At 46.4% G+C, this 27,466-nt stretch overlaps 1 protein-coding gene across 2 annotated transcripts in view; it reads left to right on the plus strand.

Moving 5' to 3' along the window:
- Positions 1–219: 219 nt before the first annotated feature.
- The window catches only part of LOC115385439 (TSC22 domain family protein 4-like), a 43,980-nt gene continuing 16,733 nt past the window's right edge, over positions 220–27,466 (plus strand). The window contains exons 1-4 of one of the 2 annotated variants that reach the window (XM_030087434.1): positions 220–390; positions 22,964–23,419; positions 23,590–24,549; positions 26,587–26,720. In XM_030087434.1, the coding sequence (XP_029943294.1) occupies positions 23,914–24,549; positions 26,587–26,720 (770 nt within the window). In that variant the 5' untranslated portion in view covers positions 220–390; positions 22,964–23,419; positions 23,590–23,913. Of the gene's footprint in view, positions 391–22,963; positions 24,550–26,586; positions 26,721–27,466 lie in introns of both variants that reach the window. The other variant, XM_030087433.1, reaches the window with a different exon arrangement.

A 27,466-nucleotide genomic window follows, 5' to 3' on the forward strand; every position in this document is an offset into this window, starting at 1 on the left:
GCAGGTTCCTGACTGAAGGGCAGAACAGCCTGATGATCAAACTTCAACTGCACTGATTATTGTGACAGGGAGCAGGAGGCGGGGCAGGAGGAAGAGGAGGACCCTGACGCAGTGTTTACTGCTTGTTGATTGGCTCCTGTGTGAGGAGGAGGAGGAGGAGGAGGAGGAGGAGGAGAGGTGACAGAGGAGGGAAGACCAGGAAAGTTTGCTTGAGAAATGAGAAGTGGGAAGCAGGGGGAGAAGAGAAGAACCCAGAGCAGCAGCAGAGAAACAGCCTTCGAACTGTTGGCTCTTTGAACGCCGTGCACGCCCCTGTCACTTGCAGTGTGCACGTTTCGGTCACATGGTGCTGGAGAATGGGCTGATTGTTCCTGCAGCGCTCGGCGCCTGGTAAGTGACCGCCGGTCAACATTCCTGTGGCTCCTGCTGGACTCTGGTGGTGCTGGTGGTTGGTAGAGGGAGAAACAGGCACCAGCAGCTCCTGTGGCGACATATTAGAACTGCAGAGCAGCGCTTCCCAGTCCCTGTCCTCCATGTTTCACATGTTTCCCTCTTCCAACACATCCTGCAGAGCCTGGTGATGAGCAGATCATTTGAATCAGGTGTGTTGGATGAGAGGCACATCGAGAACATGTTGGACAAGGGGCCTGAGGACCAAAGGAGGCCAGATCTACTTCTGAACTGTAGCCTGCTTTAATCACACCCAGTTACTGTGACTAAATGAAGTGAATGCTGAGTTTAAACACTGACAGCAGTTAGCTTACAGAGCAAAGCTAAATGATATGAAGGCACGAGCAGCTATAGGATGTTCAAGTTCACAACTGGTGAGTTCAAGTTCTGGCTAGGATGAGTTAGGTCTACTTGTATTTCTGGATTGTCAGAATGGAGAGAGAGTTATCCCCCGAATGACTGATTCCACAAAGCCCTTCTGGTCCAAAGAAGAACAAAACACAAGGGAATATTTCCTCAGCTTTAAAAAGTTAAAACCCCAGGATTTCCAGTTATCTACATTCCATGAGAATCTGTGGCCTGCATTACCAATCTGGATATCTCTCTGTACTCTGGAATAAAAGACCGGGTCAGCTCTGTGTAATCTGGATTGTTTTTTGTGTTTCTTTATATTTCTTATGGCTAAAAGTTGGACCTCAATTACTAGTTTCACTCCTTTATTGCAGATGAGAATAACAAATCCCTTTGAGTCCTGAAAAGATGGGGTACATCTCATTGCAATCTGAAAAGAAAGACCCAGACAGTCTCAGTTCTGATAAGCAATATTATGAAGCAGGTCACATTCACTTCAAAGGGTGAAAGCCTGCAAGGTGAATCACAGAGACGTGCAGAGCGGTTTCTTTCAACACGGAGGAACGATTCGTGGGCAAATGATTATTCTCCAAAATGGGAAGGAACGTAACACATAATCCAGGACTAAAGCAACAGTGTTGCTACAACCAGGGCTGGGAGGGTTGCTTTAAAATTGTAATCTGGTACAATTACAAGTTACTTGTCAAAAAATGTAATCAGTAACTTAACCTAATTACTTCAATTAAAAAGTAATGTACCAGATTATTTTAGTTACTTTTAGATTACTTCACCAGCAAACATAAAAATAAAGACAAATCCAATGTGTCGTCCTCAGTGTATTGACAATCCTACACAGTGAACACTAAACGCTCTGAGTGTTCTGAGCTCTGCTGAACTCTGTGTTCAGCCACAACTAATACTAACAACGTGACCTTTGACCTCTAAACCTACTGAGAATCTGACTTCCTGTCTTTCTGACTCAGGATCAGCTCCATCAGTCCAGACTGTTCCTCCAGCAGCTCTACAGTCCAGCAGCAGCTGTACTGACAGTGTAACACACATTTCTACTGTATCCTCAGTCTGCTGTGTAGCTGTACTGCGGCAGGAGGAGCAGAGATGTTCCAATACCATTTTTTGCCTCCCGATACCGATTCCGATACTTTTACAGTTGGTATCGGCCGATACCGAGTACCGATCCGATACCAGTATATTATAAAATAACAGCAGGCCTCGCCTGCAGGACTGTCACATGACCATCACGGTGGTGAGGCCCGGCTCAGGTTAAACCCTCTAACATGAATCAATACAGCAAAGTCAAGGCATTTATTTTCAAATAGAACAGTATAAAAACTTTATAGTGCAAATGCAATTGAACTAAATCAGTCTAGGAATAATTATTTTCAATAACTTAAAGTGCAGCCCCAATATTTTTAGATTAAAAGGGAATTTAAATAGAACAATATTAAACAGTAGTGCAACGGCAACTTAAATAAATCTAGGAATATATGTTGTTGCATTTTTAAATTAAAGTGCAGACACAATATTGTAAAATGAAGACATTTAGATAAAACAGTATAAATAACAGTAGTGTAACGGTAACTTAATAAACAAATCTAGAAATATTTTTTTAATTAGGGTGCAAACATAACAGTAAAATGAACAGGGAGTTTAAATAGAACAGTCAAAAAGTAGTTCAACAGCAACTTAAAAGATTACTTTCCAAAATGTTATCGTCCAAAATCAACCTATGAAGTTACATTGAAAAGATAAAACTCCAAAGAGCAGAAGCTGCTCTCTAAACAAAAAAATAGGCTTCCTTACAGCTGGGGTTGGCGATTTGAATGAGATCCATTTTTTTAAATACTGGTTAAAATGATCTTTATGACCCGATGGGAAGTAATTCATCACGTGTTTTTAAAGTAGTTTGGAAAATATCCGCTATCTACAGCAGGAGGAAAACGGGACAAACACCAACCAATAGTCTTGAGGAGACACCTTTTTTTAAACCAATCAAATCCCTTCGCCGTTCGACCTGCCCCCTGCGCGTACATGTCAATGGCGTGCACTGACCCTGGTTCAGTGCGCGTAGAAGGACGTCGTTTCCACCTCCCCTGCTCGACTCGACTGGGTTCTCCCCCGCGCCTGCTCGTTTCCATCAGCCCGCTTTAGTGCAACCCGGGTAGGTTTTCCGGCCCTGCGACGTCCACGAGTCTTGTGCTGAGTCGGGCCGGAAATGTGACGTTAAACATATACTGGTTGCTAAATACATACAACACACATATCTGGGGGACTGGACGCATCGTGTCGGGGGGGGAGGGGGGGGGGGGGCGGGGGGGCTGGGGGGCTGTTCAGGCAGATGGACTGCTCATTTAGCCTCGCTCGCGGCATGGTGTGGTAACTGCCCCACATTTTTAATCACAAACAATCAGGTTTAATCGGGTTGGGGGTGGGCTTCGGTAGGGGGGGTGGTGCCCTGGATCTCGGGGTACGTGGCTGGGGCGCTGGGGGGGGTACTGGCCTGGGGCGGGTAGCCGTCCGTGTAGGCCGGCTCTTCTAGGTATGGTCATGGCCCTCTCTCTGGGTGGGGGGTGGGACAGCTCTTGGGCTCTTGGGCCCTGGGCACTCGGGTCTGCCCGCCCCGGGCATCCAACTTCAACGACTGCCCACAGACAGCCTGCTGCACCTGTCTTACTATTACAACAGTTTAGTGACATGTAGCCAAACACGCCTTCAGTACAGCAGCTGACCTCAGCAAAAACAAGGCGTCACAGTCCTTCAACAGGTCGACGTGGGCCGACCTGGAGCTCACATCGACGCCTCTCTGGGTTGCAAACAGGTCAATCCCCATGTCGTTGAAGTCTGGTAATTTTTGGATGAAGTCCGTCTCGATAGACAGTGTGGCAAGAGCATTCAGTTGTTATCCAAAGCAAATAATCCACCTTGTTCATGCTAACATCCGCCATAACTGAACTTTTTCTCCCTCCTACCCAACTCAGGCACAAACAGCAGCACTGCTGCATTAACTCGCCGGTATTGGTCAGGAGTCAGTGGCCTGTGGGCTGACTGAAATTAGCCCAAAATGCTCAGCAAACCATGGTGGGTGGGACATGACACCTGTCAATCACTTACAAAACGAAATGAATGTATCTGCTGGGGCAGTAAAAAAAAAAACGGCTTATTTATCAAATCAAATCAAACTTTATTTGTAGAGCACTTTTTCATATTAATAAAAACCACGCAGAGTGCTGAACAGTAAAAAACAGTAATGAAAACAAAAGAATAAAAACCGCATCATCAATAAGTATACACCACACACACGCGCACACACACACACACACACACACACACACACACAAACAGACATACTCCCAATTTTTTTACACACAGGAAAGGTACTGGCTCCGCCTCCCCCCCCACACACACACACACAGAGCTGGCAAAATCCTTGACTTGGTGCTGACTCGTAACTGCTCCATAGCAGAGGTGATGGTTACTCCACTACACCTATCTGACCATGTCTTGGTAAAATTTGCGGCTGCCTTTCTGCCGTTGCAGACACCGACACAGATGGTCTCCTTCCAGAACCCTGAAGTCCCTCACAGCAGCTCAGCTCCGTCCTGCCGGACTACTCTCACTTCTCATCACTTCCTGTTAATGAGGCTACAGAAACACTCTGGTCCTCTCTGGTCCTCTTTGGACAAACTCTGCCCCCGGGTGTCCAAACCAGCCAAGACAAAACAACCAGGTCCATGGCTCTCAGAAGTTCTGAGAGAACAAAGAGCTGGACTCAGGGCAGCAGAAAGAAAGTGGCGTAAATCCCACGAGCCGCTGATTGGTCCTCATACTAACAGAAACTTGCTTCCTTTACCTCCCGCCTGCAGTCTGCAAAGAAAGCTTTTTATCAGAACCAGATCTGTGCAGCTTCTGATTCCAGAAAACTGTTTATGGCGTTCAACTCCCTGCTTCCTCCTCCAGCTGCTCAGTCGTCCACTGAGCTGATCCTGACATGTTCGCCTCCTTTTCCACTGAGAAGGAGGCTGCAGTCAGAACCAGTTCTCTGAGCCGGACCGGCCCAGTCAGCTCAGACCCACCACTGCTCCTTCTCTCTGCTCGTTTGCTCCTCTGAGTGAGGACGAGGTCTCCAGACTTCTTCTGAGCTCAAAACCGACAACATGTCCTCTGGATCCAACACCCAGCAGCATCCTGCAGACCATCTGGTCCACAATCAGACCTGCAGTCTCACATTGTCACTTCCTCCCTGGAAACCGGCATTTTTCCTGTTACTGTTAAACCAGCCCGCGTCCCCCACTGCTCAGAAAGCCTCATCTCAACCCAGCCCAGGCTGAAGACTCCAGGCCAGTCTCACTTCTACCATTCCTGTCAAATACTGGAGGCTCAGTATTTAACCAAGACTCTGAACTCCTGCGGAACCAGAACCTGCTGGACCCTTTTCAGTCAGGCTTCAGATGAGACCACTCCACCCAGACTGCTCTCCTGTCAGTCCCAGAGTCTCTGGTCAGTCCTCTGTCCTCCTGCTGCTGGTCAGTCCTCTGTCCTCCTGCTGCTGGACAGTCCTCTGTCCTCCTGCTGCTGGTCAGTCCTCTGTCCTCCTGCTGCTGGTCCGTCCTCTGTCCTCCTGCTGCTGGTCAGTCCTCTGTCCTCCTGCTGCTGGACAGTCCTCTGTCCTCCTGCTGCTGGTCAGTCCTCTGTCCTCCTGCTGCTGGACAGTCCTCTGTCCTCCTGCTGCTGCTCAGTCCTCTGTCCTCCTGCTGCTGCTCAGTCCTCTGTCCTCCTGCTGCTGCTCAGTCCTCTGTCCTCCTGCTGCTGCTCAGTCCTCTGTCCTCCTGCTGCTCGTCAGTCCTCTGTCCTCCTGCTGCTGATCAGTCCTCTGTCCTCCTGCTGCTGGACAGTCCTCTGTCCTCCTGCTGCTGGTCAGTCCTCTGTCCTCCTGCTGCTGGTCAGTCCTCTGTCCTCCTGCTGCTGCTCAGTCCTCTGTCCTCCTGCTGCTCGTCAGTCCTCTGTCCTCCTGCTGCTGGTCAGTCCTCTGTCCTCCTGCTGCTCGTCAGTCCTTTGTCCTCCTGCTGCTGGATAGTCATCTGTCCTGCTGCTGGTCAGTCCTCTGTCCTCCTGCTGCTGGTCAGTCCTCTGTCCTCCTGCTGCTGGACAGTCCTCTGTCCTCCTGCTGCTGGACTTGTCTGCTGAACCATCAGATCCTCCTCTCCACTCTCTGACCTCGGCCTCTCAGGTTCCGTCCTGTTGTGGTCCAGGTCCACCTCACAGGCAGATCTTTCAGAGTTTCATGGTGAGGGGAGGTGTCGAGGTCACATGGCCTATCAGAGGGGTCCCTCAGGGGTCTGTGCTTGGCCCCTTACTCTTCTCTCTGTACACCACCTCACCTGGTGCAGTGATTCGCTCCCATGGCTTCTCCTACCACTGTATGCTGACGACACTCAGCTCTTCCTCTCTTTCCTCCTGACGACACCACAGTCTCAGCTCGGATATCAGCTTGTCTGGCTGATATCTCCACCTGGATGAAGGAACGTCACCTTCAGCTAAATCTGTCTAAGACTGAACTCATGGTCTGTCCAGCTTGTCCATCTGTCCTCAGATCAGTGTCCAACTTCACTCCAGCCTACTTGTGCCACAAACTCAACCAGAAACCTGGGTGTCATGATTGATGACCTGCTGACCTTTAAGGTTCATGTGGCGTCAGGTTCTCGGTCTTGTCGTTATGCCCTCTACAACATCAGGAAGATCAGACCCTTCCTGACCCAACAGGCCACACAGCTTCTGGTTCAGGCTCTCATGGTGTCACGCATTGACTACTGCAACTCTCTTCTGGCGGGTCTCCCTGCAGGTCCAGTCAAACCTCTACAGAGGATCCAGAATGCAGCAGGTCTGGTCTTCAACCAGCCCAAAAGAGCTCAGGTCCTCCTCTGTTCATCTCCCTTCACTGGCTTCCAGTTGCAGCCAGGATCAAATTCAAATCTCTCCTCCTGGCTTACAAAACGCTTACAAGAACGGCTCCGGCCGACCTGGACTCCCTGATCCAGGTCTGCTCTCCTTCACGCCCTCTTCGCTCTGCATGTGAGAGACGTCTGGAGCTTCCAGTCCAGCTCGGCTCTGAACCTCCAGCCAGACTCTTCTCCTCTGTTGTTCCCAAATGGTGGAACGAACTTCCTAACTCTGTGCGTTCCGCCGAGTCTCTTTCTACTTTCAAGAGACAATTGAAGACTCAATTGTTCAGAGAACACCGAGGGTCTTAATCCGACCCCATGTTCGGGGAAGAATAGATCAGGTGTTCTAAACCCAGCACTTATGGACCACTGACTAAGTTGACACACACACACACAAAAAAAAGGGGGGGGGGGGGGGGGGGGGGGGGGGGGTAGTGGCTCCTCTTCTGCAACTTGATGGCAGCTCCCTTGACCAATCACACTGGAAGCAGTTGAAGCATTTACTAATGGTTTCTTTCTTTCTTATGTCTGTATTCTTGCTTGTGTTGTACGTCGCTTTGGACAAAAGCATCTGCTAAATGAAATTGTAGAATGTTGTAGAATGTAGAGACATGGCATGGCACTAAGCATCATGGGAAAACACTACCAGTGGGGCCGTCCACACCAGGAGAGATATTTAGATATATTCTATGTTTTCCTTTTGACTGATTAGTGCTGTTGCTACTTGTGTTTTATTTATACTTAAAACATTCTGTTGTAAGTTATTTAAAAAAATAATTTTCCCATTTTTTTTGTATTAGCTGTCTTTTTGTGCTGGGAGGGCTTGGCCCTGCTAGCCCATTTATACCAGCCATCCCTGTATACATACACACACACACACACACATATATATATATATATATATATATATATATATATATAAATGCCAGTTTCAAATAAAGGCAGCAGCAGGAGATTCAATCTCCTGCTGCTGCCAACAGTAAAATCGGTTCGGACAGTAAAAGGCTCCAATCGTACAATATTGCACGCCCCAGCTGCCGAACAGGACAAGGGTTAAAAAAAAACAAAGAAACAAAACAAAAAAACAAAAAAAACATACTGGTCGCTGATTGCTCAAAATCACTGAACAATCAATGACCAGCTGTGGCTGGAGTGAAACCCAAAACACCGCCATGTTTAAAGCACTGATATGGAAGAGAAAGAGAAAAGCAACAGATGGTAAATGAACACAATAATACCAATAAAAAAAAATTCAGCAAAGCGGACAGTAACTCCATGGTCTGTTGGGGAGGCTCAGACGCTCATTTCTTTAGTGGGGGATGAAAAGAACCAGTGGGAGCTTGGTGCTACCCAAAGTTTTTCAAGACCTCCTCGAGTTGGTGGTGGACCACGGATCCACTCTGCGGCCACCGACCCATAAACACCGGAAGGACTCGGCCACGACTCTGCTACGGCGGTGGTGGATGGAGGATGATGGTGAGATTTTAGTGAAAAGATTTTGTTATAATGTAGAAAAATGTGTTTATCTGGATTGATGGTTTGTGTGTGAATGTATCTAGATGCTGTTACTCTCAGGAGTTTAAAGTCATTGTCCTCGGAGTAACATAGTCAAACTCAGAATGCCTCCAAAAAACTCCAGCTGATAGCAAATGTAATGCCTGATATTTAATAAAACCACCGGAAAAAAGTTTCAGCTTCTGACTAGGGCTGGGCGGTATGACCTAAAACTCATATCACGTTATAAATTAAATCCCTCCACGGTAACGGTATATCGCGGTATAAATGTTGCAGTGTAAAACCTATAATGGAAGTGTTTCTGAATGGGTTCTGTAGTTTAATTCATCTGCATTTGCACTTCATGCAACTAGGTGTGCTGTTTGCATGTTCAACCTTATTCTTACACAGACACCACAGAAGAAGGATGGCCCCTGAAGCGCAGGCTTTCTGCATGATGTTAGAACAAGCGTGTTAGACGGTAAGATGAGCGCTAGAAGAAGCTGTAACATGGTCAATGATGCGATGCTCCGTTTTTCAGTAAAGGAGGACTGAACGATATTTTGCTCACATTTTATTCACGTAGCAGCAGCAGACTATATCAGGTGAGATGACGGTATGACAGTAGAGCGGAAATCTCTACCGTGGTCCAATTTATATCGTTTCTACCATCATACCGTCACACCGTGTATACCGTGCAGCCCTACTTGTGATGCACTTTTAATTTAAACATATGCATAAAGATCCTGTATCTGATTCTTTTCCTTCACGTAGTGAAATGAAATGATTTTCCCTTCCATGCCATGTAAAAAAGGACTTGAGACAGTCAATATTAAAGTGCCTCAATAAAATTGTGAAGGCACATCTGAATCTCTGTATATTTATGTATTTTTTAAAGTCACGCACCGGTAAAAATGTAGTAATGGGATTTGTAAAAGTGTGTGATTTTAAGTTGTTCCACAGAACCATCAAAGCTAGAAGATGATGAGGGATTAAACAGCATTTAATATCAGTACCCATCCCTGTGTGTTTGTTTAGGCCAGAGAACCAGGGCCCTGTTCCAGCCAGACATCCCTGCTGTCCTGCCAGAAACCCTTCCTGAGGATCTTGAGCAGCAGAGGCTGAACTGGATCCAACGTGATGAACGTCCGAGCTGCTCCTCAGTGATGCTGAACATCTGGACGGCTGAGCGCGTGCTTCTCATCTCTTTCTGAGCGCATGTGATCTCTTTCTGCGTGCATGAGATGTCTTTCTGTGAGTGCGATCTTTCTGCGTGTGCAACCTCTTTCTGCACATGCGGCGACATTATTGAGCTGAGCCACTGAGATGTGGGAAAAACACTGCATTTCCCAGAGTGCACTACCAGCAGCAGGTCCTCCCTGATCAAGAGCAGCTGGGAAGGACGGGCAGGAGCTCAGTGATCACTCAGTGATTCAAAGCCCCTGGGGAGGTCTGGGAAAGCTCAGTCAGTCTCTGAGAAGAGGAGCAGAGAGACACAAGCCCGGTGGCTTCCAGCCAAAGACACCAACGGTGTGTAGAAATGATGTCTTTCTTGAGGGTTTGAGGTTATGGTTTGTGTTGGCTAGTGGAATGGTTTGGACTTTCTGGATTTTGATTGGAGTTTAAATTAAGAAATTTCTTTTGAATTCAAAGTAAAAACATTGAGGCATTTTTTAATTTGACATTGCAGTTTGAATTAAAGTTCATTTGAGTTTAAAGTGAAGAAAACTTTAAAGGTGCTTTAAGGAGTTTGCACGTTTTATGCGAAACAGCGCCCCCTGCAGGCCTTGGGCGTAATGCAGCTTAGTGAAACACTCGGCCCTGTGGCTCCCGTGCACGGAAGAGGGGAACTCCGTCTTCGCTCGTTTAGTAACACTCCAGTAAGATGTCAGTGTCTTCTCCCTGGTGGAGTCTGTGTGGAGCTGCAGTGCTAGAAGCCAGTCTGTTCTGACTTTCTGGAAGATCCTGCTCAGCTGTTGCTCACTAAGCATCTGGCGGAGTAATGGCGGACAAAATGAAACCTAACCAGCCGGAGCGCGCATTACATCATTCCTGTCAAATTCTCCCCCAAAAACCTCTGCAGCCGGACCGGCACTGTGACTTTCATGTGACAGTTTAGCCTGTTAGAGGTTCTGGTGATGAATCTGTCAGGGCTCATTGTACACAGCATTAAAAATGTGGAACATATTTATGGAGGAAAATAAGTATTTTTAAAGTTGAAAAACTCCTTAATGCACCTTTAAAGTTAAAGTAAAAAAAATTAGAATATCTGTATGTGTTTCTGAACTCTGTTGGAATGTTGACTTGAATTGTTCAGTCTGAGAACTTGAATGGTTAATGTTCAAATTTTGGTTCTGTGGCTGAATGATGTCAACAAATTTTTAATTTGTTTTCTTTTCCTGTCGCGAGCGCACAGAAAGTGGTTTAACTGTGCGCAATTATGAATTTTATGCCCGTGAAATTTTGGCACTATAATGAGGCCATAGACCTGATCAACACCGAGGATGTCAGGAACCATGAGAACCATTAATAACATGATTGTGGATTTGTTTTTGTTGTGGAGGTGTAATCGATATTATCAATAAAGTTTTTATTTAAGCTCGGATTACTCTCTGCTGTTGTAAACAATATGACAAAGTTGTTACGTAAAAGATTTTGAATCATGTAAGAAAGCAAAAGATCTGTAAAAGCACAACAGATTTATTCAACAATAGGTTGAAAAAATGCAAAGGGCAATGTTGAGAGAACTTAAATGAACAACCACTATTTTCAACATACTTTTATGCTGCAGTACAAAACAGTTTTTACGTCTTTACAATCGATCAGCACTGGTTTAACTGATCACAGTGACAATCTGTTCAAAACTCAGTGGTCCTTAAGAGTGACTGATCAGATGGAGCATCAGAACATCCTGGACCCCATTTCCTGCTTCTACATCTTTACCACTCCACCTGTGAACCAGGAACATCCCTCCACCGCTCAGCTGAGAAGCTGGAACCGTTTCATCCTCCACTGCAGCTCAGATGTGGGTCCAGAGACAGGCCTGGTCCAGCCGGTCCTGATAGGACAGAACCTCTGAAAGAAACACAGTATATGCAATGAAATTACATACAAATAAAGATGCCAGTAGGACTTTTCAGTAGATATCAGAATGACTTATCATGACTGCTACTTCCACAAATATCTAAAATAATTACATTTAAAATGTTATCTCCTTAACACCTTAAAGCGAACCCCGATTAAAACAACTATTAGCTCCACAAATGTTGCCACTGATGTCTCCACTTAAAGGTCTAATACAGGATTTTCTCGAAAAGATGAAGCCAAACGTCTGTTGCTCACTTTTTGAACAACGCCATGCGCCAGACCATCCGCCCGGCTGTCCTGCTTCTCCCAGGAAACTGGAACTGTTTTCCGAAACAGTTCCAGTTTCATTATGTCAGACTCGCCATCGGTCAGTACGAGCTCAGAAGCTCACGGCTACAGAAACACTCTGAATGCGCAAAAGGGAGAAGCTGATTGGGCGCGAGCACGGAGAACCGCCTGATGAAAGCAGCTCGTCAGAATGATGGACAAACAGACCCACCAGTTATTTAGGTGATCCACCCGGAAATCAAAATCCTGTATTATACCTTTAAAATACGCTGTGAGAAAAGTATAAACATAATGCGTAAGTTATAAAATGTCACTCGTTTATAAGATTATTGTTTACATGGTTGCGGCCATGTTTTGGCCGCAACCACCGCAATGCATTCTGGGAGTGATGACGTCAGGTAGTTGTCTGTTCACCGAGCAAAGCCACAAACCACTCACCAAGTACTTCTGTCGTCGGCTACAACCGAACAAAATGCCACATTGCGTCACTTTTGGATGTAATTTTGGAAACGAGGGAAATAAAGGAAGTGTGGTGAGCATCCACAGCTTTCCTAAAGAGAGAAAATTAAGTTCTCGTCCTGCTGCTGACATTAAAATCTGTTCAGATAGTAAAAGGCTACAATAATACAATATTGCACTCCCCAGCTGCTGAACAGGACAAGGGGAAAAAAAAAAAAAAAAAAAAAAAGAGAGAAAATTAAGAAAAGAGTGGGAAGATGCCTGTGGGAGAGTTCAGCTCCCCAAGTATCCATACCTGTGCTCAGAACTCATGTTAATTGCATAAAATAATAAATATTCTAACATATTAAAGGAATACTTCACCCAAAAAATGATTTGGCCTCATTTTCTACTCACCCTCATGCTGAGAAAAAGTCTGGAGCACTTTTTTGATGTCTGAAATGCAGCTGGAGATCTGGGGGGATTTTTGTTGTCAACAAACTTCCATGTAACAGGGAACAATAGAAAGTTTTAACCTAACCCTAACCCATTTTTACTCTCGAAAAATGTACTAATTGACCTCGTTTCGAATTAATTATGGACGTTACCCGCTCAGGACACTTAGATTACAGCGGACGAGCAGTATGAAGGAAAACAGGCACGTTTTGTGGACTTTATGGACCGTTTTCTTTCGGGCTCTATTGGTCCCTGTTATATGGAAGTTTGTTCAATCAATCAATTTCAGTGTATTTTTGTATAGCCCAGTATCACAACAGCAGCTGCCTCAGAGGCTTCAAGATGTTACATTGGTCGGTAAAAATAAAAACAGTGAATAAGCATAATGTTAATATGTCAAATTTACAGTAACGAGACAGAACGAAGCAACCACCGCCTTAGACCCTCACATCCGGCAAGAAAAAACTCCAGAAACCCAGTGGGAGAAGAAGAAATCTTGGGGAGAACCACAGTATGGAGGGATCCCTCTCCCAGGGACGGACAGCTTTGGCAACAGCTAGCATGAGACAATAAGAAGTAAAGCCTAGGACTATGTTGAGGACAGTCCGTTGGACGGTCCAGCACAAGAACTACGGATCCCAGAGGTAGAACCAAAGCCAGTCCACGGGCAGGACCGTCAGGAGTGTCCTCCCGGTCCGGACGGAGCTTGTTCGTAGGCCCTCTTAATAGTGGAGTCAGCAACTGAAACTGGAGAAGACTCCCCCTCGAAGGGGGGGACAGCAGGGGAAAAGCAATGAACGGACTAAAGGGAAGAACATTCAGACATTAGAGGACAGGGCTCAGTGCACCGTACTTCCCACAGCATTCTAGCTCCTGGGGCAGCTTTGTGGATAGTTTAGTATTTAAACTAGTATTTAGTTAGTATAGTTTAGATAGTTTAGTTTAGATTAGTTTAGTTTAGTATAGTTTAGTTTAGTTGTTGACAACATTCCCCCCAGATCTCCAGCTGAATTTCAGACATCAAAAAAGTGCTCCAGAGTTTTGCATGAGGGTGAGTAGAAAATGAGGCCAAATCGTTTTTTGGGTGAAGTATTCCTTTAATTCACAGAACAAATGTTACTAATTTCACATTGTTTAATACAATTAAAGGTAAAAAAAAAAAAAAGTCATTTTAAAGAGCCTCAGATCTGTTGACGCACTGAATCCAGTGGCGGACCGTGCATTTCACACTAAGGCCTTCAGAACAGATCCGCCTGAACCAATCCACCTCTCAATTACTATTTTGTCTACAAAAAAAAAAAAAAAAAAAAAATCTTATTATGCAGATATGCACATAAAGAGCTGTTGCACAGCAGATAGATACTTGTGCAGCCAGAATAAATGCCTTTGCTGAAGAGCACAAGTCTCCTACTACATCTGTGCACATACAATGAGCATCAACAACTTCATAAAACAGCAATATTATTTAGGAAAAGAGGAACATTTTACTCACCAAAATCCCCATTATTCGAAAACAAAATCCATCCTCCTTTCCTTCCTCAAAAAGAGTTCAGTTGCTCTGTCATCAGTGTTGCCAGATCCTCATGGTAGTTTCCAGCCCAAGCACTGCTGAAAACCCGCCCATTTTTATAAAAACCAGCCCAATTCGGCCAAACCCATGAGATAGCGCCAAAACATTACACACACAACAGAAAACACTTCCTCAGCATACAAACCTTCATATAGTGACCATAACGAGGACAAACAACTGTATAAGACAACGCAAGTAACACCTCTCTGTTGCCACAATACCAAAACAATGCATTTCAAAACCAGCAGCTGCTCTCTCTCATGTGCACAGCACGGCTGCTCACATTCACGCACGCATGCGCACACACGCACATCCTAATTAAATTATCTTACCTTCATGAAGAATCAAGTTCCATTTCTTCTTTTTTATTACTTTGAACGTTGAACTCGCCAATTAATAGGGAAACCAGTTCTTCCAAAACACCGGCTCCGCTCCAGGTTCTGGACTCTTCTCCTTCGCTAGCTAGCTGCTGCGTTCAGGTGACTAGAGCGAGCTGCGGAAAACTGAAACTCGGTCCTTCACATGAAGGCAGCAGTGACAGCTGGACTCAGGAGACACTCAGGAGACACGTGAAGGAAGCGTGGACAATTTGCACAAAGGAACGGCTCTCAGACAGCTGTGAACCAGCTCTCGTCGTTCACTTAAAAGAGCCGTTCAAGTAACTGTCTGTGGAGTATGACAATGGTTGCTGCAGACTACTGGTTTTTCGTATCTGCCGCCTTGCAGTCGTCTCAGCTTGGCAGGTACACAGTGGAGGGGGGCGCGTCGCATTTCTGCACCGGCCGCGGAAGAGCGGACAGACGTGATTTCCGTGAAAAATTCCGCTATCGCGGAACTTGGGCTCCCGCCCAAGTCTGATTTTTCCAGCCCAAGGAGTTAAAACCAGCCCAATTTTTACATGCCCGCCCAAGGCTCTTTTTCCCAGCCCAATGACTTTTAAAGTAGCCCAATTGGGCGGGAACCCGCCCAATCTGGTAACACTGTCTGTCATATAGATTATCCGTGCGTTTCAGTTCCATAAAGCCAGGGCTGAAAGTCCAGCTGCCCTGTGGGATTTCTGGCGCAAGTTTTATTTCTCTTCAGGTCTTCTTCGTCTTCTTTGGAATAATTCAGGTAGGCGACCAACAACTTAGGTGCATACCGCCCCCTACTGTATCTCTTGGTGAATGTAAATCAGAGGGCCTGGATCTGCTGTTGTTAGTGTAGGTAGCTAGAAGGCGCTGAGTCGCCAACTCGAAATCTGATTGGTTGAAGCAACTGTCTGTTTGACGCTTCACTTTACTTTACTGCACCATCAGGAACGGACAGTGAAGGCCTCGGGCAGATTTCTTTGACCCTAGCAACAGATGATGCCTGAAATCTGATTGGTTAAATAATTTAATATGACAAAACATGTCTGGAAGCAGCATAACCACGGGAGAACTATGAAAGGAACTGGAACATACTGTTTGGAATCATTTAGTAATTATTTATGGACAAAATATAATTTACATCAGTCTGTAATTCAGATACTTTTTAGGCCAGCAGAGAAGGCTTTGCAGGCCCTGACGGCCCACCACTAACTGAATCAAACCCGCCTCTGACAGAAAGTTGTTGTATCTGAGATTATTCATGAAGAGAGCAAGCAAAGGGCTACTGAAACATGTCTGAAAGACAGTTAAATTTACTGTCATTTTTTTAAAAAGGAAGGGGAACGCGATGATGACTCAAAACGAGTCTGAGTAACACCAGCAAGTGGCGCCAAGCCGAAACAGGGAGGAGGAGGAGAATCCAGTCATGGCCGTGATGTGGGGTGTTCTGGACTGTTAAATATGGTAAGAACACTGTCTGTTATTAGGCCGCCGTGCCAGATTGTAAATGATAACAGAAGATTTGTGTGATCCATTGTAAGCTCTGGCAGCTCCTGCTGCACATCTCAATGAGCTGTTAGCTTAGCTGTTAGCCACCGACGAAGTAGCTGGCTTTGAACGATTCCTTCAACATCAGTTGACATGATGCAATCTCAACTTCTGAAGATTTGGATGGAAAGAAGATTTAAACGCTGAGCTGAGGGACAGAACGGGAAAAGTTGTTGTTATTGACGAACAGTTCAGTTCTGAGAGGAAGGATCTGAGCGGCGTAGCGGCGGCTTGGAGAGAACGAGGGAAACATTGTTCTGGTAGGTTAATTTCTGGGTTCAGCGTGGCTGTTTACTGTTCTGTTGTTGTTTTATCTTCATCTTGTTCAGGGATTATTGTGTAGCTCTCAGGACTGAGGGAGCTGTAGCTGACAGTCGCAAAAAAACCCAAGCAAACATTGGCCAGATGCCAAATCAAGTTGGACCCCTGCCCTGTAATGATAATGATTAGGGATGAGCAAGTACACCACTATCTGTATCTGTATCTGTTTACCCATCCAAATTATCTGTATCCGTATCTGTACTCGGAGAGGGCGTGGCCTAAACCCGAAGTGGGCGTGGTTTCACCAGAAATCGGGCTGGGGCAGAAATTGGTGCATTATTTTAAAAGAATACGCCGAAGATTTTGGACCCACGCCCTATCCCTATTATTTACAAAGTAGATAAGCTCATAAATACCTTTTTGTGTCCGTTGGTCCAGTGCCTGGCTAACAGCTGTTAGCATCGTAGTTAGCTTAGCTCAACTACGGCAGTTGACAAGGAGACAGAGCCAGACTGAGAAAGTGGACATAATCCTCCTTCCAGCGGTCCGGGGGACGGCGTATTAGCACGCAAAGTAAATCCGAATGGTTATATAACATTTTAAAAGACGTGTTTTCTTTTCAATCCCTTAAAATAGCATTTTGATACACAGATCTGCACAATCATAGTGCGCTGCGGAAGGATATACCAGGCGCACAGCGGCTGAGTCTGTGCTTCTACTGCTGTGCTCCGGTATACCCTTCCGCAGAGCACTGCGCATGCGCAGGTCTGTGTGGAGCAAAATGTTATTTTAACGGATTGAAAAGAAAACACGTCTTTTAAAATGCTTTATAACCATTCGGATTTACTTCGCGTGCTAATACGCCGTCCCCTGGACCACTGGAAGGAGTATTTTGTCCACTTTCTCAGTCTGGCTCTGTCTCCTCTTCACCTGCTGTAGTTGAGCTAAGCTAACTACGATGCTAACAGCTGTTAGCCAGGCACTGGACCAACGGACACAAAAAGGTATTTATGAGCTTATCTCACTCTGTAAATGATCGGGATAGGGCGTGGGTCCAAAATCTTCAGAGTATTCCTTTAAGTCTGAAATTGATATGGATTGCTCAGAAGTTGCTATATTGATTCATTTGAAAACTATTTACAGAACAGTCTCAATGATACAATGTACAGTTTTTTTTTCTATTTTAGTTAGAACATGAATATTTTTTAAAGTTATATAAATGATTATTTATTCACACAAAACCCTCAGAAATAAAATTTGAACATTTTTGGTCACAATAGTAAAGGAACTATTTACAGAAAAAGTATTTTTTGAGTCAGAACATGAATATTTTAATTGTATGAATGCCTCCCCCCACGATCCCCACCGGAATCTCCCCGGCGTCCAGGGAAACCTCTCATCCGCCCTGCTGATCTTCCTGGTCATGGGCTGCAGTGCCACGGACATGACCGGGACGTGGACCTCGGTCCAGTTATCATCTCTCCCACAGATCACAGCCTCCCAGTGGAGCACAAGCCCAAATTATTATGAAAAAGAAAAGAAAAAAAGAAAAAAAAAACGTGAGGGAAAACGAAACTTAAAAAACCCCGAGCATGCACAATCGCCCGACGTTTCAACCTTATAAGGTTTTCCTCAGGCACAATGCAGCTACAAAGAAATAAAATACCGCATTTTTGATTTACCAGCACTGATTGCTTCTCTGACAAGGATCCTGTGGTCTCGGTGGAGCACGGAGCAGAATGAAGGACCAATGAGGATCTCCCATCAGCACGAGTACGAATAATGACGGACAATGCTCGGGTCATACTCGGATTCAGAAAAAATGCATTATCCGTAACGAGTACTCGTTTAAAACGAGTATTCGGCTCATCCCTAATAATGATGGTAAATACTTGCCAGAACATTTATACCATGGTTGCTATTAGAAATTTAGGCTTGTAAGTCCCACAGCGTGGTACGTGGACATTTGTTGCGTGTTGTTTTCAGCACTGTTTTCTGTATATGTTCCGGTACCTTATGATTTACAAATTAAGCACTGAGTCAGGGTATTTTACTCTTGGTTAGGTAAAAGACTTGCCTGTTGGTGATTTGACTCCTGTTGGGTAGACCGGTATTGAATCGGTCATGAAGGCTGAACAGGGCGGCCCACAACACGTCCGGGTTTCTGCAGACAGCCTGAAAGTTTGGATGCGCTGCGATTCAGGGGAGATCTGTGGTAAAGTAGAGAGCAGCCATCTCCGTTTGTCATACTTGTGTTAATTATGTTAATCGTGACGAGGTAAAGTAAATAATACCATGAAGAGCGACAGAAAGAAAATTGAGGTCTTTGCAGCAGACGCTCTCTCTCGGTCGCCATGGGGAGGCAACATCCATGAAGGCACCAGACCGACTCTCTCTTCCTCTTGATAGCTACCATTTTTATCGTCATCTCCTTTGTTACTTTCATTTTTGTCCTCGCTCTGTATTTGGTTTCGTGTTGGTTCGAATTGAAAGGGTTGAACACTCATGCTTACAAAGCTGTGAACAGATCACTCCTAAAAACACTGCTGAGAGATGAAACAACTTCGTGACATCACTACCCAGAATGCTTTGCAATGTGCACAACAATGGCGGCCTCCGTGCAAAATAAACTTTGTTAAAATATAGATAACTGAATATATTTTTAAAAAATTTTCATTCATAAATGTTACTGACAGCAAGCTGAACCACATAGAGCAAAATGATCATTATAGTCGGGGTTCATTTTAAAACATCACCAGGCAAAGAATGAACATTCCCCCAATGGTTAATGTTTCTCATTCTTTTAAAATATTAATTGTTTGTTTGTTTCAGCCTGCGTATAGCTTAATGACTAGTTGATGTGGAGAACGGTGTTAAGAACCTGGATCCTCTAATGTAATGGAGTGCAATGCTCATCATTGAAGATGGGCTATTCATTGTTAAATTCTTATTACTTTTCCTGGGTTTGTTGTGTGCACTAAATGGATGTTCAACCGTGGATCTGAAATTTGATCTCGGAATTTAAAATTCCTCTAGCTTCAGTAAGTAAAGTGCATTTCTGTTCTGTCCTGTTGTCAGCAGCTCAATGTGAATTGACTGTTCTGTTTAAAGGACTCTTCGCACACCGCAACCTGGTCGTTACAATAATGCAAATAAAACAATTCAAAGCAAAAACTTGTCTTAATAACTGCAGTTACAGATTGGTAACTCACCCGGAGCCATTGTCTCCTCACAGCTCTTCACGTCTCGTCTTCTGCTTGATTCGGCTGCAGGGCCTTCCAGAGTGTTCCCTACATTTTTTCCACTTTATTTCTCGCTGTTTGTAACATTTTTATGACTCTCTTCTTTCAACGAAAAGCGACAAAACAGCAGAAAGAAACACGATGGCCTGTGTCCTTCGTTAAGCTTGTTTACGTCCGCTGAGCAGCGGAATGTTTACCGTCTGATTTTCCCGCCCACTGACAACGGCTTCCATGGAGACAAACAAGGCCTGTGGAGACACAACCAAATCGAGTCGAGTCAAGTCCAGTGGGGTGGAGTTGAGTTGAGTAGAGTAAGGGAGGTGGAAACACGCCATTGGACAGTAGAAAGTTTGTGGTAGGAGGTGAGCAGGTTACAGTGGGTAATGGGGAGATTAAAGCATGTTTACTGGGCAGGTTAGAGTGTGTAGGTTACATCCAAATCGAAGGTTCTTTTTCACAGACCGGTGTGTGTGTTTGTTTACCTTACTGACATACTTGGAAGACCATATGAACCTTTTTGGAATATGTGTAGGTTAGAGTGGGTAATGCGGAGATTAAAGCGTGTTTACTGGGCAGGTTAGAGTGTGTAGGTTACAGTTGGGAATTGGGCAGCTTAAAGTAGGCAGGTACAGTGGGCAGTGGACAGGTAAGAGTGGACAGTGGCCAGGTTATAGTGGGCAATGGGCAAGTTACAGTTGGCACTTTACAGTGGGCGGTGAGCAGGGTACAGGGAGCAATGGGCAGGTAACAGTTGGCAATGGCCAGGTTAGAGTGAGGAGTAAGCAGTGGGGACTTTACAATGGGCAGGTTTCAGAGGACAAGTTACTGTGGAAATTGAGCAGGTCACAGTGGGTAGGCCACACTGGGCAGTGGGCAGGTTACAGTGGTTACTGGGCAGGTTACAGCTGGCAGTGGGCAGGTTACAGTGGTTACTGGGCAGGTTACAGCTGGCAGTGGGCAGGTTACAGTGCTTACTGGGCAGGTTACAGCTGGCAGTGGGCAGGTTACAGTGCTTACTGGGCAGGTTACAGCTGGCAGTGGGCAGGTTACAGTGGTTACTGGGCAGGTTACAGCTGGCAGTGGGCAGGTTACAGTGCTTACTGGGCAGGTTACAGCTGGCAGTGGGCAGGTTACAGTGCTTACTGGGCAGGTTACAGCTGGCAGTGGGCAGGTTATAGTGGTTACTGCGCAGGTTACAGCTGGCAGTGGGCAGGTTACAGTGGTTACTGGGCAGGTTACAGCTGGCAGTGGGCAGGTTACAGTGCTTACTGGGCAGGTTACAGCTGGCAGTGGGCAGGTTATAGTGCTTACTGGGCAGGTTACAGCTGGCAGTGGGCAGGTTACAGTGGTTACTGGGCAGGTTACAGCTGGCAGTTGGCAGGTTACAGTGCTTACTGGGCAGGTTACAGCTGGCAGTGGGCAGGTTACAGTGCTTACTGGGCATGTTACAGCTGGCAGTGGGCAGGTTACAGTGCTTACTGGGCAGGTTACAGCTGGCAGTGGGCAGGTTACAGTGGTTACTGCGCAGGTTACAGCTGGCAGTGGGCAGGTTATTGTGCTTACTGGGCAGGTTACAGCTGGCAGTGGGCAGGTTACAGTGGTTACTGGGCAGGTTACAGCTGGCAGTGGGCAGGTTATAGTGGTTACTGGGCAGGTTACAGCTGGCAGTGGGCAGGTTACAGTGCTTACTGGGCAGGTTACAGCTGGCAGTGGGCAGGTTACAGTGCTTACTGGGCATGTTACAGCTGGCAGTGGGCAGGTTACAGTGCTTACTGGGCAGGTTACAGCTGGCAGTGGGCAGGTTACAGTGCTTACTGGGCAGGTTACAGCTGGCAGTGGGCAGGTTACAGTGCTTACTGGGCAGGTTACAGCTGGCAGTGGGCAGGTTACAGTGCTTACTGGGCAGGTTACAGCTGGCAGTGGGCAGGTTACAGTGGTTACTGGGCAGGTTACAGCTGGCAGTGGGCAGGTTACAGTGGTTACTGGGCAGGTTACAGCTGGCAGTGGGCAGGTTACAGTGCTTACTGGGCAGGTTACAGCTGGCAGTGGGCAGGTTACAGTGGTTACTGGGCAGGTTACAGCTGGCAGTGGGCAGGTTACAGTGCTTACTGGGCAGGTTACAGCTGGCAGTGGGCAGGTTACAGTGCTTACTGGGCAGGTTACAGCTGGCAGTGGGCAGGTTACAGTGCTTACTGGGCAGGTTACAGCTGGCAGTGGGCAGGTTACAGTGGTTACTGGGCAGGTTACAGCTGGCAGTGGGCAGGTTACAGTGGTTACTGCGCAGGTTACAGCTGGCAGTGGGCAGGTTACAGTGCTTACTGGGCAGGTTACAGCTGGCAGTGGGCAGGTTACAGTGGTTACTGCGCAGGTTACAGCTGGCAGTGGGCAGGTTATAGTGGTTACTGCGCAGGTTACAGCTGGCAGTGGGCAGGTTATAGTGGTTACTGCGCAGGTTACAGCTGGCAGTGGGCAGGTTACAGTGGTTACTGCGCAGGTTACAGCTGGCAGTGGGCAGGTTACAGTGGTTACTGCGCAGGTTACAGCTGGCAGTGGGCAGGTTACAGTGCTTACTGGGCAGGTTACAGCTGGCAGTGGGCAGGTTACAGTGGTTACTGGGCAGGTTACAGCTGGCAGTGGGCAGGTTACAGTGGTTACTGGGCAGGTTACAGCTGGCAGTGGGCAGGTTACAGTGCTTACTGGGCAGGTTACAGCTGGCAGTGGGCAGGTTACAGTGGTTACTGGGCAGGTTACAGCTGGCAGTGGGCAGGTTACAGTGGTTACTGGGCAGGTTACAGCTGGCAGTGGGCAGGTTACAGTGCTTACTGGGCAGGTTACAGCTGGCAGTGGGCAGGTTACAGTGCTTACTGGGCAGGTTACAGCTGGCAGTGGGCAGGTTACAGTGCTTACTGGGCAGGTTACAGCTGGCAGTGGGCAGGTTACAGTGCTTACTGGGCAGGTTACAGCTGGCAGTGGGCAGGTTGCAGTGGTTACTGGGCAGGTTACAGCTGGCAGTGGGCAGGTTACAGCTGGCAGTGGGCAGGTTACAGTGGTTACTGCGCAGGTTACAGCTGGCAGTGGGCAGGTTACAGTGGTTACTGCGCAGGTTACAGCTGGCAGTGGGCAGGTTACAGTGGTTACTGCGCAGGTTACAGTGGTTGCTTGATCAGAAATATGTGCACAGTAAACCAGGTTTAGTACCTGAAGAATACACCAGGTAAGTACTTGAAGACAGGTAGAAATGTCACCTGGATATCTTCACCAATCAGATCCTGATCAGAACAATCCACATTTAGTTCAATAATCTCAGCTGATATCTAAACATGGATTTGAGCTCTGAAGCAGTGAAACACTTTCTATAAAGGACACTTTGGCAGGACACCTGTCTCCTCCTCATCTCCCACTGATGGTTGAGAAGACTGTCTCCACATTGACCCAGTCTGATACAGATGCGTGTTCTGTGACTGTTTGCAGGTTGAAACAACAAACAGCCTCCTGAGTCAGAGGGAACGGATGAATATGGCCACAAAAAGAAGATAAAGCAGACGACTATGAGTCAACAGGGAACTGTGGGACGAGAGACACTGGCTTTCAAATGAGAGAGAGAGAGACAGGATGACATGTGAGACAGCTCTCGGTACCCGTCTGTGTGTTTTGTGAGGACAATGTCAAAATGTCACAGCAGCTTCAGTCCAATGAGTAGCTTCAAACAGTTTCAAATTCAGAACCAGCATCAGGGTACAGGTTTCAGTTTGAGGATCAGGATCAGGGTGCAGGCTTCAGGTTGAGGATCAGGATCAGGGTTCAGGTTGAGGATCAGGATCAGGGTATAGGTTTCAGGTTGAGAATTAGGATCAGGGTTCAGGTTGAGGATCAGGATCAAGGTTCAGGGTTCAACTTTCAGGTTGAGCATCAGGGTGCAGGCTTCAGGTTGAGGTTGAGGATCAGGATCAGGGTTCAGGTTGAGGATCAGGATCAGCATACAGGTTTCACATTGAGGATGAGGATCAGGGTTCAGGTTGAGGATCAGGATCAGGGTACAGGTTGAGGATCAGGATCAGCGTACAGGTTTCACATTGAGGATGAGGATCAGGGTTCAGGTTGAGGTTGAGGATCAGGATCAGGGTACAGGTTGCAGATTGAGGTTCAGGTTTCAGGGGGGATCTGTTTGCTGACCGGTGCTGCTCAGTGTTTGTGAGCAGGAGTGTTTGTAAAGAAGTCAGTGACGTTCAGATCAGTGTGATGTTCAGAGTGTGACGTTCAGATCAGTGTGACGTTCAGATCAGTGTGACGTTCAGATCAGTGTGACGTTCAGATCAGTGTGATGTTCAGATCAGTGTGACGTTCAGATCAGTGTGACGTGGGATCACTTCATGTTTCATTCACTGTAGTTTGCTGGTTGCTGTGGGTGATTGTCTGTGAGGATGAGTTTCGGAAAAAGGAGCAGTGGTTTTCAGATCACCAGTGTGGCTTCAGATGTGAGCCAATCTCAAGCTGGCCTCTTTACTCCCAGCCTGGTTCTGAACCTTCTCCAATCAGACAGCTGTCTGCAGGGCAGCTCGTCTCAGCCAAACAGCCCCTCTCTGAAGAGGAAATATAGTTCCCATGATGCTCCAGGGTCAAGGTTTCGGGTCGTGAGATTGGCAGTGGGGTCAGCTAGTGGTGGTGTGCGGGATGAGTCTTATCACCGTGGGCGATGGAAATGTTTGGACTTGAAAGAGCGGCAGGAAGGGACGGGGTTCAGACAGGTGATGGACAGCATGAGACACGCCCACTCACTGGAGTCCCTGGAGATGATTGGCTGCAACAGGCTGAAGGGCAGAGTCCTATCTCAGGAAACTGCCCACCTTTCGGCTCATCAAAAGAGTGGCCTGGAAGGGACGGGGCTTATTCTGGACAGTGGTCCCCCTTCCCCAAACCACCAAGACCCTGTCCACGTCAGGGCCCTTGACTGTATGGAGCCAATGACAGCACAGGGTTTACAAGCCAACCCTCCTCCTCCGCCTCGTCCTCGACATGCTCCGCCTCCTCTCTGCCTCGATGTTGATCCTGCAGGACGGGTAAGAAGACACTCAAACCAAGTAAACAACAAATATCTTCAGCTGTCAACTGCTGTATCCTATTGTTTGTGTTTGGAACTCTGGATAACCATCTGTGGCAGTCCTTAATCAGCCATAAGTCTCGTTAGCTCACTTAAAGGAATACTCCACCCAAAAAACGATTTGGCCTCATTTTCTACTCACCCTCATGCTGAGAAACACTCTGGAGCACTTTTTTGACGTTTCAAATGCAGTTGGAGATGTTTGGGGATTTTCGTTGTCAACAAACAGGGACCGACAGAGCCCGACAGAAAAAATGGTCCATAAAATCCACAAAACGTTCCCATTTTCCTTCATACTGCTCGTCCGCTGTAATCCAAGTGTCCTGAGCGCGTAACGTCCATAATTAATTCTTAACGAGGTCATTTAGTACATTTTAAGAGCCCAACAGGGCGCTCTCATACAGCTCCATTGCATGTCTGCGCGCGCACCCTGAACTACGGAAGCCGCAGCAGACCAAGCCAGACGCTTGCGCGCTTTCAGCGACTACTTTTCTAAATAGCAAGCGTAGAAGAAGAAGTTCTGCTGTTTATATTCTGCTGTGAGTGACCGAGCTGTGGACAATCACAAAAGTGATTGGCTACTGTTTTAAAGCTTTGAATTCGGTGTCCTGCTGAAAGGGCACAAGCATGTTGCTTGGTCTGCCGCGGCTTCTGTAGTTCAGGCTGCGTGCAGACATGCAATGGAGCTGTATGAGAGCGCCCTGTTTGGGCTCTTAAAATGTACTAAATGACCTCGTTAAGAATTAATTATGGACGTTACGCGCTCAGGACTACAGCGGACGAGCAGTATGAAGGAAAATGGGAACGTTTTGTGGATTTTATGGACCATTTTTTCTGTCGGGCTCTGTCGGTCCCTGTTTGTTGACCACGAAAATCCCCAAACATCTCCAACTGCATTTGAATCGTCAAAAAAGTGCTCCAGAGTGTTTCTCAGCATGAGGGTGAGTAGAAAATGAGGCCAAATCGTTTTTTGGGTGGAGTATTCCTTTAAACCTGTCTATATGTTTGGCTGGAACTTCCAATAATTGTCTTTGTCTCTACTGCCTGACTTCCTGCCTGACTTCCTGTATGTATCTGTAAATGTCGTTAATGTTCTGTCTGTTTCCATTTTGATGACTGCCTGTACCTGTCTGCAACTGTCTGTACCTGTCTATGACTGCCTGTACCAGTCTGTACTGGTCTGTAACGGTCATGTTATTGTCAGGGGTGCACATAAGCGGTGCGCTGGTGCGCATGCGTTACCAAATTAAAACAATGCGTACATGATGGAACACTGTAACGCTCATTTGCGTACCAGGATTTGGGGACAGCAAGGTGCGCATCTCACCCGTACCGTCGGACCGGGGGGGACGGTGCTCACTATGAGCCTTCTTTTCAGGTGCAATGTTCTGCTTTTGTGAGTAAAATGACGCACATAATACTTCGGATCATAGACATCATACACACATGTTTGTATATATCTGTGCCTCGGACTGCTCTGTTTCATCAACACTCCTGCGCCCGGGGTACGGCAGTCGCACAGGGACAAAAAGCTCGCTGTGCTTCTCCTGAAGTTCTCTGGCGCCCCCCAGGGGAGGCGCGCCTCACACTTTGAAAACCGCTGGTTTAAGTGATAGAAAGCAGATGCTGTACGAGCACTTTTATTTTTCAGAGCTTTAAACACCATTATATTTTGTGAAAGTTACAAGGTTTCAGACATTCTGTTGCACTACTTCTCTTGATTTTCAGTTCAAATTAAGGCAGGCCATGTAACATTGTCCACGCATTCCTCTGTTTGGTTCTTCCTGTCGGGCGTGGGGAAAAAAATATATTTAAAAATGTGAGGACCAAGTAGCAACCCAAAGTTCTCCCCTGAGAACCAGACAAAAAATATGTGCACCCCCGGTTATTGTCTGTACGGGTCTGTAACTGTCTTGTACCTGTCTTGTATCTGTCTGTAACTGTTTGTCTAGAAGTGTCTAGTAAGTGCCTGTAACTGTATTTCTCACTATTTCAGTCTATCCTCAGACTGTCTCGCTCCCAGGCCAGCTCCCCCTCTGCAGGACCACACCATCCAACTGGAACACCCATTCAGATTCCTGCAGCATTCAGTCTTGACCAAACCATCTTCAGTCTACCAGGAGGCAACAGGTGATATCTTTAAAATCTGAGTTACAGATGATTTAATTCACCTAAGTGGTGCAGACTCACATTCATCCACAGTAACAGTCATAGCCAGTCAGTTAGCAGTGCGGACAGTTTTTAGATTTATTTCTGTAGCACCACCATCCAACACAGTCATCTGAAGGAGAATTCACGGCGAAAACCAAGAAGTCACCAAAAGCAAACAGAGGAGAACAATATATTTAATAGGAATCACCTGAAGAACCAGACCCAGAGGAAGAGACTTTCTGTAGAACCAGACTCAGACAAGAACTTCTGTGAATTTTGCGTAACACCTGTGGCCACGATCACACACAGTTATGTTTATGTTTGCTGGTGAAGTAATCTAAAAGTAATCTAAAAGTGATCTGGTACCGGATTACATTTTTAAAGTAACCCTTCCAACCCTGTCTATTGGATGGAAAGTTAGCTACAGTTAGTACTACTGTTCCAATGACTGTTACATTTCTAGACACGAAGTCCATTATTTTAATTGGCACTGGCAGTTTTATACAATTGCAGTTGTAGACAGTTACAAACCAACAACTACATTTACAGACTGTCAATAACACAGCAAATATAGAAAGTCAGTGAGAGACAGGCTGCTGTCTTAATCTCAGGTTTTTCAGCTGAAAGAATGATGGTCTGTCTGTCTCTGAGTGGGTGGGAGCAGAATGTCTGTTTCCCTTTGATTGGCTCACACACAGAGTGGGTTGGCGCTGGAATGTGGGAGT

This window comes from Salarias fasciatus, unplaced genomic scaffold, assembly GCF_902148845.1.
Source record: "Salarias fasciatus unplaced genomic scaffold, fSalaFa1.1, whole genome shotgun sequence".
In the NCBI taxonomy this organism is placed as follows: domain Eukaryota; kingdom Metazoa; phylum Chordata; class Actinopteri; order Blenniiformes; family Blenniidae; genus Salarias; species Salarias fasciatus.